Source organism: Neltuma alba, unplaced genomic scaffold (genome assembly GCF_004799145.2).
Source record: "Neltuma alba isolate B1F8T4 unplaced genomic scaffold, ASM479914v2 tig00012563_pilon, whole genome shotgun sequence".
Classification (NCBI taxonomy): domain Eukaryota; kingdom Viridiplantae; phylum Streptophyta; class Magnoliopsida; order Fabales; family Fabaceae; genus Neltuma; species Neltuma alba.
Genome location: NW_021637018.1, coordinates 85428 through 106363, shown reverse-complemented (window position 1 = coordinate 106363; position 20936 = coordinate 85428). Strand labels below are relative to the sequence as shown.

The 20936-nt window shown below is 36.0% G+C and overlaps 2 protein-coding genes across 2 annotated transcripts; both read left to right on the top strand.

Moving 5' to 3' along the window:
* The first annotated feature begins 691 nt into the window (after nt 1-691).
* LOC114728603 (glycerophosphodiester phosphodiesterase GDPD2-like) lies at nt 692-3608 on the top strand. Its single transcript, XM_028915515.1, has 7 exons — nt 692-901; nt 1001-1182; nt 2172-2231; nt 2319-2600; nt 2717-2812; nt 2892-3088; nt 3193-3608. Exons 1-7 carry the CDS (start codon nt 736-738, stop codon nt 3428-3430), a joined length of 1221 nt encoding a protein of 406 aa, XP_028771348.1. The 5' UTR covers nt 692-735; the 3' UTR covers nt 3431-3608.
* Nucleotides 3609-10760: 7152 nt separating this feature from the next.
* On the top strand, nt 10761-12333 carry LOC114728601 (NAC domain-containing protein 83). Its single transcript, XM_028915514.1, has 3 exons — nt 10761-11160; nt 11347-11621; nt 11768-12333. The coding sequence occupies exons 1-3, from the start codon at nt 10977-10979 to the stop codon at nt 11996-11998; spliced, it is 690 nt and encodes a 229-aa protein (XP_028771347.1). The 5' UTR covers nt 10761-10976; the 3' UTR covers nt 11999-12333.
* The last annotated feature ends 8603 nt before the right edge of the window (nt 12334-20936 follow it).

Here is a 20936-nt window from a genome sequence, read left to right as displayed (position 1 = left end):
TAAATTTTTTTCTTAATTATTTTTTTACGTATTTTCTTATCATGCATATGTTTTCTTTTATTTTTTTCTCATTTATTATAAAGTATATTTTAAAAAATTATATTTATAATTAATTTATTATTATTTATGAATTAGGTATTTAAAATTTATAATAAAGTAATTAAGGAAAGATAATTAGCAGCGGCGGGAGGACGTAGCAAGGACAAGCGGGGGACTAATGATATCGATCAAGTCCAAATGGAAGATACATGCATGTAAGAAATTATTTTGATAGCTTTTTCGGGTCAAATCGTTTCATAATGATTCAATTTGTTTGTTGTTACATTATTATCAATCTCATCTTTTTGGCTCCCCAAAAAAAAAAAAAAAAATCTCATCTCATCCCAGTCCCTTTGCCAGCTCATTGCCCTCTCACCATTCGTACCTCCGGCCCTCCAATTCAATGAGACAACGAATCTTCTCCGAAGACATCGGACCAAGCAAACCCTAATTGCAAAAATCGATTTTTGCCGAACGTGATAATAACTCGTAAATGATAATCAGTTAATTTAATTGACGTGGATTTTGCAAATTTAGAAGACGATAATGATGGTAGGTTGGGCCCCCCGGGGGGGGGGGAGAGAATATCCCAAAGAATATGACTCAGAAAGAGAGTGTAGTGTATTGGCTACGGAAACAGGAAAAGTATTATGTATGGCTTTGTTTATATAATAAATATCCCTCAAATCCATAGTCATGGCTGAAACAATCTTCAAAATACCTGCTATATCCTCTCCTCCTTCACTCCCCTCCTCTCTCCGGCGTTCTGTGAGAATGGCTGTCAAGGCTATTCATGTTTCCGACGTCCCGTGCCTTGAGAACGCCCCTCTCGCCCTCTACTCCACCGCATGCTACTCCGATGGTTCGTTCTTTCGTTCTTGTTTTGATTTGCACTGCGATGTTCTTTCTCGCTGGTTTTGCTGAATGTGTGGTGTTTGGTTTTGGGGATTGGGGATTCCAGGCGTGGTTACGACTGGGACTGAATATCAGATGCCAAAGTTTCCGGTCATTGGGCACAGAGGGAACGGCATGAACGCCTTGCAGTCGTCGGATCGGAGAATGCGAGCCATCAAGGAGAACTCCATCGTGTCTTTCAACGCCGCTGCCAAGTTCTCCGTCGATTTCATCGAGTTTGACGTTCAGGTGGGTGTTCATCGTCCCATCTTATCGCTTTTCCGCCGCCGGCGATTTGTGTGATTGCTTTTTCTTGTGTATTCTAGTTTTCATTGAATTATTTCCCAGTTGTTGTGTGACGATAAGTCTTGTTCACCTGAACGTTTGGCTTTTCTCAGACGTATTCTTGTTTGGAAAAATGTTGGTCAGCTTGAAAGTAGTTGTAGGAATGAATCATAATTTTAGTTATTTTAAAGATAAAAAGTATCGGAAGTTTCATACGACAGCATTTATAATTTTTTATTCTTTATTCATTATTTTCTTTCATACTTCTTCGGAACTATTGAGGACTTTCTCTCCACTATTGAAAAAAAATATTTTTAAAAAAACCTTTAAAATGATTCGATTTTTAATTTTCGATCACCACAATGTAATTTTCCTTTCTTGACTCGATTTTCAATTTTCGATCACCACAATGTAATTTTCCTTTCTTGACTCGATTTTTAATTTACGATCACCGAAGTTTAATCTTCCTTTCTTGATTCTATGCGGTGTCCGGTAGCCACTGAATATATATTTTCCTTGAATTCTTTGGAGCATTAGGCATTTGACATGAAAAAGGTTTAAACCATTAAATTTATCTTACATAATTTTAATCAAACTGATACTGTGAGTTAATTCACAGCATTTACTTATTTTAGTGATGTACTTCTGCGTGTTTATGTAGAAGTTTTCTTTTCTTCTGGGTTAATAAAACATAGCTCTGGGTTTTACTCTGGCGCTTAGGTAGATTACTTCATTGTTGTTAGGTCTCGGTTGCTTGTGCTCTGAATTTTCTACTCCTTCATATTGCTTCAATTAATCTACAAGAGTACTGATTTCCTACTTCCTGGTTTTCTTCCCGTTTTCTATGGGGGTTTTTCTGTTTGAAAATTCATTTGGCTTTAGAGGGTATGAAGGTGAATGAGGCAAACGCAGAAAAAGTTAAAGCAAAACTGGAAATGTGGTTTTTTGTACAGGTGACAAAAGATAACTGTCCAGTTATTTTCCACGACGACTTCATCCTTTCTCAAGAGAATGTAAGTGCAGCCTTTGAAGCTTCTCCTTAGTCCTCCTTATAGTTAACAATGTTGAACATTCCAATAAATCTGAGGTGTGATTTTCAGGGGACTGTGTTCGAGAAGAGAGTCACAGATCTTTGTCTGTCGGAGTTCCTCTGCTATGGTCCTCAGCGAGATTTAGAGAAGGAAGGAAAACCATTACTTAGGAAAACATATGATGGGAAAATAGTGAGCTGGAACGTTGAACAAGATGACCCACTCTGTACCCTCCAAGAAGCGTTTCAGGAGGTGGAACCTTCGTTGGGTTTCAACATTGAGCTGAAATTTGACGACTACCTGGTCTATGAGCAAGCCCATCTCGTCCATAATCTCCAAGCTATATTGAAGGTATGATATTAATATCCTTTTATAGCATTTGATTCACTTCATCCTTAAAATGAGCTCTATTTCACTCTTATCTTTTCTTTGTTTACCTAATCAAACACTGGAATTTTGTGGAACAGATCCTTTTCGAGTATGCCAAGGACAGACCCATCATCTTCTCGACATTTCAACCAGATGCTGCACAACTCGTTGGAAAATTGCAAAGCACCTATCCTGTAAGCCCTTTCTTGGCTTTTGTTGATTGCTGAAAGTCTGCAATTCTCCTTCTGAACTCGAATTCATGTCATATGCCAGGTATATTTCTTGACTGAAGGAGGAACTGAACTATACTACGATGTAAGAAGAAACTCCCTGGACGAGGCTATAAAACTCTGTTTGGAGAATGGATTGCAAGGAATAGTGTCCGATGTTGAAGCAATATTTAGGAACCCTGGAGCAATAACAAGGATCAAAGATTCTAAACTTACTCTCCTTACCTATGGAAAACTAAAGTATCTAGGCCCCCTTCAGCATTTTTCTTGTTCCTTGTTGCTTGAAAGTACCTAACTATTGCGATTATTCTAGAACTCATGTGATTTGGTCATAAATTGTGCAGCAATGTTTCAGAAGCAGTCTACATGCAATACCTGATGGGGATTGATGGGGTAATAGTTGATTTTGTGGAAGAAATAACAGAAGCAGTTTCAAACACAATAAAGCAATCAAAAGATGATGGAGATGAAGAGGGTTTGGCTGAAGGGAAGGGGAAGACGCATGTTAACTTAAAGCCTCAATTCTCGCGGGAGGAAATGTCTTTTCTTTTGAATCTTATTCCAAAATTGATGCAGCGCTAACCAAGACATCCGTCTTGTAATTTTAGCCTCTCTCTTACTTTATTTAGTTCTGCAACTTTCCATCCGAGTTTTTCTTTTTCTTTAAGCCTAAAATGGCAGAGAATGCCATGCAATGACAACAAAACCCATGTACATATATTTTCAGTCTAATCTCTCTGGGAATCAAAGTTTGACACAAAATATTTTGAGGATCATTAAATGATCAGTGGTATCTTCTGGCAGATCATAATAAACAGAGTCAGCGAAAATGGTTGGTTGTATTGGAAGCAGCATCAACAATGTTGGGATACATGTATAATCAAAGTTAATAATAATCTATTACTGTGGGTGCTTCAGAAGTTAAATGTCGGGATGCATTGACAAGTTTGTATCGTTTTATACGTAAGCTGGCTATATGCTGCAAGATATGTCAGCCGCCGAGTCAAAGAAAAACCATAAAAGGGAGAATCTGGAGGCGAAGCTTGCATGTTGATGTGTGGAAACATAGCATTTATTACTGGAATTCATTACAGGCACGGTTTTTAGAGTCAAATGAAAATTAAGTAGTTTCTGGTTCTATAATTTCAAAGTATTTCCCTGAAAATGTCGGTTTCAATGAAAGTCAGAATCTGCAGACGAAGTTTATGGATGACGATAACAAAGCGCATCATTGTTTCCAATGGGAATCTACTGCGGGTAGGGGGCCTTTTTTTTTATTTTTCTGGGTCTTTGAAAATTAAGTAGCATCTGGTTCTTGGATGTTAATTCTAGCTCTTGATTCATATTGTGATGTCAGCCCAAGATTTTATTTCCACTTGATTGCGTGTAGAGCCCCCTTGCATTTCTTGGTGGTTATCTTAATAGTGTGATAAAGAATATATTCACAAGAATCATTTAATAATTAAATTCTTTTATATAGGACTACAACTTTCATGATCCTTGTCCCACTACTTCATTAACTAAATATTCTCCTAAATAAGAAGAGATTGCATGTGGATCTACTCAATCACTTAACCATTAACGAAAAATGCCCCCCTGCAATTTTTGATTCAGAAATGCTTCCCGGCAAAATCCTGAACCTCGAAGACAAACAATTAAAGCGATAAAGCCCAGTTTGATCTCAAGACACCACTCGAAAAGAACAGTTTTATAAATTGATAGAATCAAAATATCTGAAAAGGATTTTCAACCTTATGACTTGGCTGTGATAATTCCCGGGCAGAATCCACTAGTTTATAACTAGAGCCTATAAAATGCAGTAGTTCATTTTCTCAGTCAAGGAGCCCCAGCAGGTTACTTATCAATCATCACCAAATTGCTCTAAGTAGAAACATGATACATTAAGCGAGAGTCTCGTACCTTTTCTTTCTGGGGTGAAAACGATAAATATATTAACGAGTAATTTGAAAAAAATACACATACACGCCCGAGAGGTTCACTTAGAATCTGGAGTAAGAAATGAGCATTCAAAAGATAAGGATATAGAAATACAACAATCTAGAAAGCATGATAATGATGCCAACTTGTTTACAAGGAAGGTACCTCTGCAACTGAAAGAGCCTTCAAAATCATGAACAACACTTCTTGAGAGACCATCAAACTCACAAGACAGCCTCATCAACCAAGCAGCCATGTATATACTGGACATAACAATGTACTGACATAAAGGCTGTAAAAAGGCCTAGGAAGTTTTTAAACAGTCAAAGTTGTACGCAGACATAGACGATTCCAAGTTCCAACATACTTAATCACATCCCCTTTTTGGGTAAACTTTTTGACGATAAAAGTGGCCAAAGTAACCATCATATCACACTCCTTGATAAAATACACACACACACACACACACATTTCAAAGTAGTTCCCATGAGATCCGATCCATCATGATTGTGTCTCTCTTAGCAATCAAGTGGATGTGAATAATGAGTGGTAATCAGATAATGATGATTATGATTTTGCGGTCCCCTCACGCTCATTCTTCTTTCTCCTCCTCCTCCTCCTCTTTTGAATTTGGACCCCATTGCAACATTTCCAAGTACCCAAATCTGCCACCTATAGCTATTATGACTATCACTACCAATTGATCTTATGCTTATTTAAAGCAAGCTTTGCGTTTGTAATTAAAGCCTTCCTTTAAATTTTGAAGTGCCATATTCGGGAAACTTTAGATTTGAGGGCTTGAACCTTGATATCCCACATGACCTGGTGAGGTTTTCGTATTATATATCACATGATGAGCATGAGAATCATCTCACTACAATTAAATGGGTAAAAGAACTGATCAAACCTTCCACATCGCATCCATGGCCATCACAAAACCAGCTAGATACCAAATATTTCAAAAACAAACTCAAACCTTAAAGCGCTTACTTCAGTGCCTCGCAAAACATTTGAAAACTCGCATCTACAGAGAGTCTCACAGTTCAGTGCAGTCTTTTAAATCACAATGTTTACTCAGTAATAAAAATGATACAGATGAAAATTGAAAAATAAATTCCAAGCTTCTTTTGTTATATAAAGCAAATCCCAACTTCTGAACCCTCCTATAGCTAGTATCATCTAAAGCTAATAATCAACATTAGAAGGGAAAAAAAAGTTCAGCAGGTCAGGATTCCATTCCCCTTTATAGTTACCTACTTGTTCACAATGTCGAGATTTCAGACAGATATTACAATTCACTTCATGAAAGAAGATATTGTGTTGGTTCTCCATTAATGGGGGGGGGGGGGGGAATCAGAAAATGGAAAGGAAAGTTTGCGGTGGATTATTAGTTCTGTCTTCATGCCTGGCCTAAACTTTGAAGTCCCCAGACGCAAAGGCACTGCCTTATCTACTTATCTTTCCCTCGCTGTTAGGGTATCAGATATTCAGATTCACGTCGTCTCCAACAACATACTCTTGCTTGTTGCTTATATTGGGAATATAACCTAGCTAGCTTTGTGGACAGAACAGCCTCAGCACACCACCAAATCCTAAGCATATGTGAATAAGTTAGGAATTATCCTTGATATCTATTCGCCATTTGATTTGATTTCTTCTGATGATTTACCAAATATATTATTATTCTTGATTCACGTATATGGAATAAGGCAGCCGCTTTCTTGAACATGGCGTTTGAATTTTAATAAATGATATCAGAGACACAGGAAAGGAGATGATTGATGATAAAAATAAGAGCGGAAAGAAAGGCAGGTATGGGGTTCCTTGAACAACTTAATGATGGCGCTAATTAAAGAAGGTTTAGATAATCTGTTGCATTCATTATTATAATGTTATAATACAGAGAGGCAAAGTTATAGTAGATCACAAATTAATTAATTACGTGACCTTCACAACGAATCTTTAATTAACAGGCTATTTCAACCGGACAACAGCACAGGTAACAATGTTATACATCTTTGATCTACATTTGGATTGTTTTTGGCTTTTCAATAATAATAATAATAATCAATTTATATGCATATATGCCTTATGCGATTGATGCATTATGATCATTCTTTATTGGTTTTCTCATCATGAAGTGCCTTTTGATTATTGATAAGCAGTACAAGGCAAACATGCTCGTGAGAAACTCCGAAGAAAACAAAAGGATATGTTCCCTCACGCATCTAGACGCGTGGTTCTCTTCAAATGCAAAATCCAATAAAATAAAAACACAGCATACATAATAATTAAATTATGGTTTTGTTGTCGTGGTCGATTAATTAATACTTTATTATTAGCCCATCATTTCAGCTGAGGCCCTTGGTCTGCAAAAGTTCATATGTGGCACTTCATGATTTGCTGCAGAGCAACACACAGCCTCTTTAATTTAACGGTAAACATTTAAATAATGTAACTTGTACAGCCTTTCTAATTAAATTAGTACGGTGATGTAATACGCTTTAACAAAATTTTAAAAGAATCATCAGGTAGAGTCCCATGAAGGTAACCTGTTTCATTTAAGTCGTAGGAAGTGATTTCTATTTTATTTTACATTTATTTATTTATCGTCTCTTCTAGCTCCAGCAAACGTTGAGGAACAAGCTAATATCAAAATAATCATAGAAGGTGTAACTAATTAATTAACAAGTGCAGGCTATCATAAGGCACTGAAATAAAAAATAAAAAAAAAGATAATTAATTTAGACAAATCAAACCTCTGAGAAATATCAGAGTAAAGATAACTCCAAGAAATGCAAAGCAAACAAAACAAACTGAATAGTCAAATCACACCTAGTTGCTTAAGAAAGATACACACACAAAAATACAAAAGAGCGGGACAATAATGTTGTATTATCATCATGTGTAAATTTGGTCACAACCCGACCTGTTCAACAGGGGAACTCTGTAATTCTCTAATGTTTTTGGCTCCCCAGGTCAAAACCAGAGCTTGAAACCTTTCTAAATTTGTGTGTACATACTCAGTACTCTGTGAATTATAGAGATCTATCAGTTCCCCGGTTGTGATGGAGTGATTAATTTATTATTCTATCAGTTTCAGCAATGTTTTCGCAGTTTCTTTTTTCCTGGAATTTTAGGCTTGTGAGACCTGGGACTTCCTCCAACCAGAAAGAGTATTCAAATAGTGTTAGCTAATTTCATATGATTTATCTTCAATTCATCCCCTAGTTAATTAACGTGCGATTTTAATATATATTCGGATATCCCTCTTGCTACTTTTTTTTTTTTAATTTCATTTTTTTTTTCTATTTATCTGGGGCTCGTGCTTCTTTTGAGTGTATATGTATATTAGGCTGCTTTTTTTCTCATCAAAAATAGCTTGAGCCAATTTGATGGGACTTACCCGAAAATTACGTAGTTTTAATTATTTTGCAATTAAGCAACGTGAGGTTTTGATGTATTTTAATAAACAAGACTTTCAAATTAAGCGTGTAGTCAATCTTCAGGGGTTGACCTTCCCGCGTATTTTAGCGTCAACTTTTCTGAGGCTTTTATGACTGCGGAATCTTTGCGACTCTAATCCGATTGTTTGACCTCTGTTTGGCAAAAACATAAAACACAGTCGTTTTGTCATGGTGACTGTGAACAATTCAGCTGAGAACTACATACTACGTAGGACTGAAGGCGCACGTGTTATTTAGAAGACACTTTTTGGTCAAAAGGAAAATGAAAGAAAGAACATGGAAGCTATCATGAGTGCAGAACAGAGGACTCGATGTCACTTTGAGCCTTTAATGATAGGCAAATCACAAATGTGTACACAATCCGGTGTGTTGAAAAAGGAAAGATCACACAATGTGTATATAGCATATTAGGATGAGCTAAATCTCATTACATCATATATCTAACCCATTCACACCAAACTTAAAAATAAAAAGTCAAAATTAGTGTTACAACATTTCATTTTTATTTGCTGGCAAAAAAAAAACATTTGATTTTTATTCTAAACATAAAAAAGTTTGTTTTGATTTTTTAGATGTGAAAAGAAATTGTTAGATAAACAAATATAGCTAAGAATGGAAGTAGAAAACACAATGATTAGGGTGAGTTGAAATGATGGATCAGAGCCTCAAGCAAAATATCCAAAATACATGTATCAATTTAGATGTATTCTTAATATCATTCTGTCTTAATCATTAAGATTATGATTTGGATTTAAAATTGACTTAAATCTTTATCATATATTCTCAATATCGATTTATTTTGGATTAAATTCTTGCTTAATCCATAGATATCATAATTATATATATCCATATAATATATATAGACTATCTGAATAATATAAATTAAATCACTTATTTCATTTATATTATATTTAAGCGGGTGGCTAACCCAATTAATTGACTCAATCAACCGAAACATAATCTTAATTGGTTGTTCCATTTAATTGGAATATTCTCTGACTTTCCAATCAAATTTATGATTTTTTAAAATCAATTATATTATTTGTATTTGTTGAAATTTTTTTTATCAAAGGATAGTATCAACATAAGTGATTAAAGATAATATTTTAAAAAATACATATTTTTAATAAATAATCCACTTAAGTAACTTTTTTAATATTTATAAATTTAAACACTGAAGGGGTAGCATTTAAGGAGACAGTGTAATTGTGATTGGCTACACATCTTGGCACTTGTGTTTGTGGCCCACCCAAATATTTGAAGTTTGCATTTCAATATTCATAATTGGGCTAAAGTGCGCCCAGTACCCTGAACTATTTATCCAGGTGCGTCCAGTGGCTTAAAGTAATTTTGGGTGCATCCAGTGTCCTAAACTAATTAAAATGGTGCGTCAATATCCCAGGCTAACAGAAATGTTATGTTTAACTATTATTTTCCTGACTCAGTTTAAAGTTAACCCCAGATATTCTAAATGGTACGCATATGGACATTTGATATGTATTATTCTTACTCAAAATTGAATTTATTTCCTTCCTCTTCTTCTAAATAAATTGACTTTTGAGTAAGAATAATACACATCGGGTACCCATGTGTCTATCATGTAGAATATCTGGGGTAAACTTTAAGCCGAGTCTGAAAAGTAACAGTTAAACATAACATTTCTGTTAGCCTGGGATATGGACGCACCATTTTAATTACTTTAAGCCACTGAACGCACCCAAAATTACTTTAGGCCACTGGACGCACCCAAAATTACTTTAGGCCACTGGACGCACCTAGGTAAATAGTTCGGGGTGCTGGGCGCACCTTAACCCTTCATAATTTGCTGATTTTACATTATATGCAAGATAACTTTCTGAACAAAAAGGCGCAAAATACCTATGCAGTCAACTCTATTTATTTGGATAAGGTTTATTGCCGTTTGGTTAAGTTCCGATAAAGATACAAATTAAAGTAATATATGAAAAAATTGTATTTCTGTAAAGATCAGCCTATCAATTTGCTACATTTATTGAAACCCTTGCTTGGTAAGTTATCAATTATTTAGATAGTCGGGTCCAAAAACAGTGTAAAAATTTTCCACAAGAATACAAGCAATATTGATTGGCCTCAGAAAACCCAAATGAGAAAGAGGAAGGAAATCAGAAATTGAAGGAGAGGGGTAGGAAATCAGTGGAAATAAATGGCTCTTAACAAGTATAAACAGGATTTGCAAACGTGGTACACATGAGGTTCACTGTATATACAGAAATATTTTTTCAAAAACAGGGCACATGCATCTTGACCAAAAGCAGCCAAGCAATACATGGTTTCACTATCCACACTCTATATGTCCCGTACACGCTTCTTGTGAAAACCTTCGCCCAAGACCGTCAAAGGGAGGCAATGCTTTAAAAAGTCAAGGACGTTTTTGAGTCATAATTATGAAGGGGAGTTAATGTTTTGGATTTCTTGCTCACTTCCACACTCAACCCCCCTGCCTTGTATAAATTACACTTGCCCGCTCCTTCCTCGCCCCTCAAACCCCAAGCCTGGCCACATCGCGAGCATTCCCTATTTTCTGGTCTCTTTTCCTTCCCTTTCTGCCCTTCTTTCCTGTGTGCGTTCTCCTTAAAATGGGTCTCCTTTGAATCAATCTTACGATCCCAAATCCCAGATTGAGACTGAGATATATAGCCCCCTTCTCTCTCTGTCTCTCGAGTGTGCGTGTGAGATTCTCTGGAATGGAGATGCTTCCGAGCTTTGTTGTCAGTGGAGGCGTTAAACTGCCTATTGGCTACAGGTTCTGTCCCACCGACGAAGAGCTCATCGTTCACTATCTCCGGAAGTTGGTCTTAGGCCTGCCATTACCTGCGGCAGTGATTCCTGTCCTCGATGTTTTCCAGATTGATCCTTGGAACCTCCCAGGTTCGTGACATATACTCGTCGTTTTCTCCATTTTCCTGTGTCGAGGTTCACTCTGTTCCCTCAATGTCTCTCAAAGACTCAAAATTTCCTCGTCTGATGAGACAAATTTGTGTTCTTCGCATGGGTGTTAATTAAATCCCATCAAAACGATGCACTGATGTCAGATTTGTGTTTGGTGGACCGTAGGTGTGGGCGAGACAGATTCCGTCGAAAAGGGATATTTTTTCTGCGAGAAGAAGGATATTTTCTATGGAGGCATAATCGTGATCGCTGATGGCACTGGCTTCTGGAAGCCAACCGGGAAAGTGAAACCAATTGTTTCTCCTGTCACCAACCTGGTGGTTGGTACTAGGCAGACCCTGGTTTTCTGTGGAGGCGACTATTCCGACGAGACTGAAACCCAATGGGTTATGCATGAGCTGCGCCTCGCCGGCCCCGGAATGACTGTTTTCCCAACTCAGGTAAAGAATAGAACAGTAATTATCCAGAGCAATCCCCTGAAAGTTCTGCACCATGTTGTCTTATTTGTCAGCATTTGATGATTTGTGTTATCTTGTCTTATTTATCAGTGTCTGATATTTGATTTGTGTGTTGAAACTAAATGTAGATGATCATGGCTTGGGCGAAGTGGGCTGTCTACCGCGTTTTTCAGAAGAAGAAGAAGCCCAAGAGAAAGAGGTCTAAGAAGCAGTCCAACATGGAGAAAGTTCAGAAGCTTGAGGGAGCCAAACCCAGTTTCATTGATTTCACTGTTGATGGCAATGACTCCGACGAAGCCCCGCCCCCGCCGTCGTCTCCGAGTGTCAGCGAAGGCAGTGACACCATCGCTTCTAACTAGCTAGATTAGTCCAAGCGGTGATATGAATTAACTTTCCTGAAATTCTGCTGAGAACCGATGGAGGAGAAGCATCTAGTTCCTGAAAACCTGTTTATCTCTTTTGCCTTTTTCCTTTCGACTGTTACATATGCTAGAGTTAATGAGAATGGCATAGGTGGGGTTTTCTCTCTTCAGTGGGTTCAAGAAACTGGTTTAAACAAGCAACTTAGTTTGTTTTAGCATTCCTAATCCTCTTTAGCTTGGCCCGTCGATAATAATTATCATGTGGGAATCATTGTAGTGGGGGGAGAGAACAAATGAATGAATAAATAAAAAGTCAATCTGATAGTTATATATATATAATTGCCTGATATTGCTAATCAGAATGTGGGCCTCTATTATTATCAAAAGCCAGGGATATTTTTTTAAAGACAAAAAGATGATCCAAAGTATAAAATAATGATAGAAAGAAACATACAAAGGGGAGGCATCCAAAGAAAGTAGAAAAGAGGTTATGAAGGATCTAATCATAATCTTTGTGAAAGAAAACCAGAGATACCATATGGGTAAAAAAGCATAAACATACACGACCACAACATTGAGGCATCTGCACATGGGGTTGAAAGAATCTGTCTTTCAGTTTCAAGAACTCAATACTCCTCCATTCATGAATAGTTTCGTTGCACATCGAAAGTTATAAGAAAAAAAGGAGAAAAAAGAATAAGAAGAAGTCCCTTTCTGGGATAAATGATGATATGATAAAAGAGATGCCTCAGAGTGCAAACAAAAACAGCGAACGTTTGCATAATTCTATCAGACTCGACCATCCAATATTCTTGATGTAATGGTGAATCTAAATATTCGAAATGATTAAGGCGTTTGAATTTTAAATTGATCTGGTGTTGGTTGGGTTAGTAATGGGAACAAGGCGCAAATTAAACAGGAGAAAGATAAAGAAAAGGAGGGGAAAAGAACACTATGCGTCGGTTAAGTTGGGGAAGCAAGCAAGCAAGCAAGACATTACATCAAATTCTCTATATTACTTCTTCATCGCTGTTGACAAAAAAAGATTCCTTTTCGCAATAATGCCGACATCGAAGAAAAATTATTTAGGCGGTGCAAGGTATGGATTAATATAACCAAAAAGGAAAACATTAACAAACACATATATAGTAATCTCTATAAATATATATACATGATGAGAAATAGGAATAGTGTTAAGAGAGTAGGCAAAATCCAGACACGCATGCATGTATCAGCATCTTGTAATTAGATCCCGCTGCCTTATTATTGGTGCTGGAGGATGAGGACATATTTATTTTGTTTCATATATGGTTGGTGACGATGAATCAAATTAAATGTTTTTATCTGGAAACATAATTAGAACATCCCCTCATGGATCTGTTTTAATTTAGTTATTGTACTGTATTAGGTAGGCAGTATGTATATAAAGAAAGACATGTTTTTGATCCAGCTAAGAAAAATCCAATCCGAATAATTCAGATACAGCTATACGTGCGATTGAAGAAGAGGCTTGCGTTTCCAAGTGGGCAAATAGTATATATATAATTCAAACAAGACTTTAGCAATGAAAGTGAAATAACTTAATGATTGCTAACTTGACTTATTTAACGAACTACAGATTAAATGTTATAAAACTGAAATAAAATCAATCTAATTATAATATGAGTAGCACTTCCTATAAGCTTCTGTAATGAACAAGCACTTGTGTGCATAGAAAGATTGTGTATTAAGAAAACACGGCCAAATCATGCCTAGTTATAGTTCTTCATAATGAATAAAAACTAACTAAAGATTGAATTTGATTCTAAATATAAGATCTTAATTCATTTTGTTTCTTAAATTTATAATGTTTTCTCTAAAATATCCCTAATGCACATAATTAAAGAGTATATTTTAGAAAAATTAACACACATTTATTATAACTAACAAACTTAACTAATTTTTTTAATCTTCTTAAATTAGTTGTTTAATTAACTTTTATGTTACTAAAAGCTCATCAATATTAGAGAATTCCTATATAGCCATGTTTGCTCCATCTCTTATCCATCTTAATTTTCTGTTTCTTTGTCCTTGTGCCCCCCCCCCAAAAAAAAAAAAGGAATGCGAGCACAATATGTATCTGCAAACTATAAATTCATGAATATTATTTCATGAACAATCACGTGGATTTCTTAGGTGTAAGTTCGTAGGAAATGAAATACTAGGTTGAGCGCAGTTAAGAAATAAGTGGGGAACAGAGTTTTGTGGTGGCAGTGGACTGTGGTATGTAGTACTAACTCTTATTCTTAATATAAGAGCTTATTTGACTGTTATTTTGATTCTAAATATAAGATCTTAATCTATATTGTCTTTTATATTTATTCATTTTTTTAGAATTATTCTTTTAATAATAGTAGTTTTAACCAATATACTTGATTAGTAAGGATACTTTAAGAAAGATAATAGCTATTTATTACAAATAATTAACTTAATATTAATTAACTTTTATATTAAATACCGGAGATAATAAAATCCTGTGTTTTTGTGGCGCACATGTCATACTTGCAAGGCAGAATGCAGTGGCCATTGGGAGCGTCGTATAATAATGCAGACTTTACGGGCCATCATTGTTGTGAATGAAGCACACCAGAAAACCTATTCGTAGACCACACATGTTGGGCCTAGGACACTGTGCTATGATGTTGTTGCTGATTTTACTTCCTCCTACCCAGATTTTGTTCCCCCACCATTCTCTTATATTTGGCACACCTATGAACGTACGTAGTAATGAGTCGATGATCATAATAGAAGCTATTTCCAACAGGAATACTTGTTGGAGTTAATAACACTACATATATAGTCTTGCAAATCTAAGAAAGAAACGCTGCGATTTCAACAGAAGCAACTGTCACATTCCCGAAGAGTAGTAACTTTGCGATGTGCAGCACAGACGCTTAGAAAGTATGAGTAGCTTGAGTTAATAAAAGCAATATCTCGTGTTGTTCACCAACTAACATAGAACTTTGTTGTATTTTTCTACGCCCAATCCAATCACAGATTCATTCCATCAGCCATCCTTTGTATTGTCACTGTCTTCTTATGATTCAGATTCATTTTTCTACAAATTGCACGAACTTTGTTGCAGAAATCTCGGGGTAGAAACCAGAAACACAACGGAGTAGGAATTGCTCGTGCGATGCAGGAGATCTCAAGGGTTTTTAACTTACAGCTCTATCGCTATAAAGGTGGTGGGAACTGAGAAAGAAGAGAGACTGCAATAAGTCTATTTATGCATATGTAGAATAGCTGCTGTATGAACTGTTCTCTAAGATTTGGTACCAGAACCCGCAAGATATGGAATAAGTAAGGAATGGGCACAAGATATGGAATGAAGCTTTTAGAAGTGAAATGCCCGCAGAATTCAAAGAGATAAAGATTCATCACCAGATTTGATCATTGGAACATACATAGTACGTATGCTATTTTGTGAGACAAGCTAAGAAGGAGCAGGTGAAAGAGAAGCGCAAGAAAAATATGTGAACTTGTTGAGAGATCATCAGCTATTCATCAGCTATGATCACTGAATTGCACAGAACGCTACGATATGTCACCCTCCACCAGTTCTACGCACAGTTTTACTAAATTTCACCAACTTTTACTATTGCTATATCAATCACTTTTTCCCCATATATATCGCTGCCACATCATTCCTCTGCCTATCTGCTAGCTCCACCATAGCCCATAGCCGACGGTTTTCAACAGACTTGGGGAACCATCATTATTACTACCTTTATTTTAAATATACGAGATAGTTGACTAATTTAAATAAATTAAAAAAATAAGTTAAGTTAGTTTTTTGTAATAAATAGGTGTTATCTTTCTTAAAATATCACTGCTAATTAAGTTTATTGACTAGAACTATCATTATTTAAATGATTATCTTGAAAAAAAGGATAAATATAAGAGATAAAGTGGATTAGGGTTTTATATTTAGAATTAAAATAAAAGTCAAACAAGGTTCTGTATTAAAGAGTGGAGACAGTATTTTGCTAGTTCATATTTATAGAACTAGATCATACCTTATAATATACACGGGACAATCAGTGCTATTAGTTTGGAATCGTCAAATGGATATGAAACGAGTTGTTCGATGAAGAGTCCATTACATGAAAGATATTCTTTGCTTGCTCATATTAGGTTTTTGGACTGCTTTTAATTCTCCAAAAAAAAAAAATCCTATCCTCCTTACGCGTACTATATGTGCTCAATATGTATCTTTGCATAATGTGTCACATATTTACAGTGACTTTCTTTCGTTCTTTCTTTCTTTTCTCTGTTATTACAACTTTTGAGCCACTGCACACTGATAAATGGTTACTGAAATGTGTTTTGTTAGGAATGCTACTGTCATTATTATAGATTGAATTCCTCAATTAGACGTGTGTATTAAATTATTTTCAAAGGAAAAGTAATTAATAAGCTATAAGAAAAAATTTAAACAAATTAAAGATGAGCAAAAAATAAAGGGAAACAATATGGAAAACCGTTTCGTAAACTTGTAACATACAAGAAAAGTCATAATATATAGTAAGCAATCATGAGTTACGTGGGTTTTAAATATTGCATAAATATGAATCTTAGAAACAATTAATACTAACGTAAAGAAACAATAAAATGCTGAAATTATCAGAATACTTATAGGACATACCTAGTTAAATTTAAAAAAGGGTAAAGGAAATAATTAAACAGTCACGGATTGAGTTCAGCTTGCGCAAGCATGTCTTCCATCGCAGCGACGGAATTTCATTTAAATACTACCTCCGTAGTTATAGATTGTTTTACTTTTGCGCTTTTATGTATAAGTTATTTTGCAAAATTTATGAAGAAATAAAATTTTGTTGGCTTAGATATTGTAATTATGTCACGGGGTGGAGGTATTAAGATTTAAGAGGGAACAAGTAACGGCTGGTAAAAAAAAAAGAGAGGGAACAAGTAACGTTCCCTATATTAGCTGCACTCAAAACACGAAGAAGGCCCAGTGAGCCATCTTCTGGTGCGCAGCACGTGAGCTGCGTGGCAGGGGATCTGTACAACTGCATTCGTTTTTTTTTTTTTGGTAGGATGCATTCATTTATGTTTATAAATACGTTACCTGAAACTATTTTGAATTCTCAAAACCCCCCCCCCCAAAAAACGGATTTTATAATCCATTATCTTATTATCTTGCATGTATAATAGACCACTTCTATAACACTATATATATATTATCTCTGATTCTAATTATAAGAGTTAGTTGACCAATTTGAAGATATTAAGAAAATAAGTTAAGTTAGTTATTTGTAATAAATATGTATTATCTTTCATAAAATATCTTTGCTAATCAAGTTTATTGGTTAAAACCACTATTATTGGAAGGACTACCTTGGAAATAATACATAAATATGAGAGACAAAGTGGATTGGGGTCTTATAATTAGAACTAAAATAAAAGTAAAAAACAAGGTCTTATATTAAATACGGGTATATATCAAGTTGATTAGTGAAATATTGTTAAATACTATTTATAAATTACTCGCTTAATATACTTGACTTCTTATTATAAACCCAGTATTTCCCCCCCAAAAAAAATCTTTAATCAGAGGAACGCTAAATCAAACAGAGAGACGCCATTCGTATATGATCAAACTCCGTAAACGTCGTTGCGTCCCTCATTTGTGTGTCTTTACAGAAATGCACGTACCTCCCCCTCTCTTCCCAACACCACACCTTCCTCTCACCGCCTCCGTCATCCATCCCCTCCGATTCCGTCATGGGTTGTGGCGCTTCAGCCCTGCGTCCTGAAGACCATCACAACCAACCCTTCCATTACAAAGTCGTCCGACCCATCCACGAGGAGCCCCCTAAAGCCCCTCCTCCGCCCCTCAAGAACGACGCCGTTTTCTCCTTCCACGTCAAGGAGGCCGACCATGAGGGCGTGGGGGTGCAAGAGCTCAAGAAAGGTGGCCATGCAAAGCCTCCGTCCCTCGCTGCACAGAACGAGGCTCACACCATTGGTGAGAGGGATGACGCCATCACCGGAGCCGCCTCCCCTAGTTTTAGGGAATACTGCTACAATTCCGGATCTTCCATTGACATAGACGAAGCCGACACGGTGGAAACCACCGACAACATGGGTGAACAAACATATCATAATCCCAGGTTTTAGATCTGGGTGAACAAATCAAGGCTGTCTTTTGATGGTGTTGCTTCTCTTTGTGCAGGCGATGATGAGCCAACAATGGCGGGCAAGAGTAAACCAGCAATGAAGGAAATCCCTAATCCCAAAAAGGTATTTTTGAGAATATATATGGTTAAAAAAATCTTTAAGTTCATAAATTAGTTCTGACATTCATTAATTGCATCGTGTTCTGTTAAATGCACTACTCATTTGGCAGGAGGGTGAGAAGAAAGAAAGAAAAGGGGGAAAACTTAGGGATGTTATAAACAAGGGAAGAGCAGGTGGGAAGAAAATGGGCATCGTTCGCCATAGATCTGACAATAGAGCTGGAAGACTCACGTGAGAAAGTTGAAAAAAAAGGGTTAAGAGCAGATCCTTAATTTTCATCCACCTTGCGAATGCCTCGTGGACTAGAAGAATCAGGATTGCTTTTTAAAATCCTGAATATCTTAATTCTCATATGATATTTGACACGCCAGTTTAGGGGTCAGAAGAAAAGTTTCTATACTCAAATACTATGACTATAATTAAGCGAAACCTGAGATTCTGATGAGGACATTGCTTATTCAAATTCTGCTTCCTCCCCTTCATTAGTTAGCTGCATTTCTTGTATACTTATTGTCTTGTTTGATTTATGCAACATGCCACTTTTGTTATCTTCACAGAATTACGAGACACACGTACGTGATATTAGATTCGGAACTGATACGCCGAAACCCAACCTTATATATATCCTGCAATTTGTACTTCACCACGAACAAAATTAAGAGCAGCAATGGCACTGCTACATTCTATCCAATATTTCTAGAAAAGCTCCTGCCCGCGGCCAAGGCACATATATGGAAGTATAATTAAGCAGATGGGTACATATAAAGTCGTAGTGGGCCAAATCGGGCAGTTATATCGATATACGGCTTTATGGCGTGCGTCTATCAACTCTATTCGTATTAGAATTGGAACATCGAAATTTGGTCTATCATACGAAGAAAGTATAGTTTGGTTAACAATTAACAACGGCAGTTTCTGTATATAATGATAAATAATAAGTATTTCATCAGCCCTAACAATTGATACCAGTGCAATGTTATGAATTCCAACTCTGGATGTTATGGGTAAATTAAGGAGAACAAAAAAGACATTTGCAGCAAATAGAAGGTTGGCCATTTCCCCAAAAAGGCCATGCTCAAGGGTTAGAATACATGTTAAAAAAGTTACGTCAGTTCGAATTTCAGAAAATACACTCATTAAAAAGGTTTTAATCTTAACTCTCCTGGTTCTATAGAATTAATTTCAAACCCAAAATGATTTGAGAATACTTTTAATCATATAAAAGATATGTATATCATAGCGTTTCATAACTTCAATGACAAGTGCTTCATTCTTATACAGAGAAGGAAAACTAGAAGTGCTGCTTGTGTCAGATTTACTTATGTATCAGTTTTGGTCCTTATCAAATCTCAACTGTTGAAATTTAATATAAACAGTTAAGATTTAATTTTTTAAAAACTAATGATTTTAGAGAGAGAGATAGAGGACATATATATATACACACAAACACATATATGAAGATATATATAATACGAAAAGCCCACCAATGATGTTTCGAGTTTCGTTGCCAAAAAGAAAAGGAATATAGGATAACGAAGGGAGGCAAATTCTTGGACGGTGCATGGTGGGCAACAGTGAGTCTTGGGCTTTCTTTGTCTTACTCGCTTTTGAAAATGGGAGAAGACCACAATAATCAAGTCTGATTTTGTTCCTTTTTTAATCAGCACTCTTCCTCATTCATCCTTCAACATCAAGCAACACGTATTGTTGACCGGAGAAAATATTTTCAACATTCATATTTTGAACACCTCTTCCTTCATCATCATCATCACTGCTTTACCATCTTTAATCTTCTAAATAATCAAATACAAAATCCATAGCTGTAAATATGAAGTTGCAGGTTCGACCTGACTTGTACAAATCAGAACAAATAAAACCCCAAAAAAAATTAATTAATTAATTAAACCATGATCCAATTGAGAAACATCGACCCTGTGGGGAGAGCTGGGGGTAGTGGTGATGTAAAGCAAAAGCTTGTTGTGTACGATGTGGTGTGTCTTCAAATTCACTAGTCTTTTTGTTGCGTTTGTGTGAAAGAAAAGCTGCAGAATGCTTCCCGTAAATACTTTGGTCATCAGACAGAAATGTTGCGTCTACCCCTCCTCATCTGCCGTATGACTGCACTCTCTCCTTCCATGCTTTTCGCTTACGATGACTCAACTTTCCTAACTCTTTCAGATTCTCCAAAATACCCTCCTTTTCCAATTCCTTTCAGCCATGCTTGTGTTGCAGTCGAGTACGTGGATTTATATAGGGAGAGATAAGACTCAAGAAAAAAAAATGATAGTGGCTGTCACTCATGTTTATTACTCTTACTTTCGATCCTTAATATAAGATCTTGTTTAATTTTTATTTTGATCCTAACTGTAAGACCCTAATTTATTTTATCTCTCGTATTTATATATTTTTTCTAAGGTAGCTTTTTTAATAATGATAGTTCTAGCCAATACACTTGGTTAGTATAGATATTTTAAGAAACATAATACCTATTTATTACAAATAATTAACTTAACTTTTTTTTAATCTCTTCAAATTAGTTAACTAGCTCTTATAATTAAAATCAGAGGTATTATCATTTCCTGAAAGAAAAGAAGATGCATATGTACAAGTACGTAGCCCCAAAGATGGGATT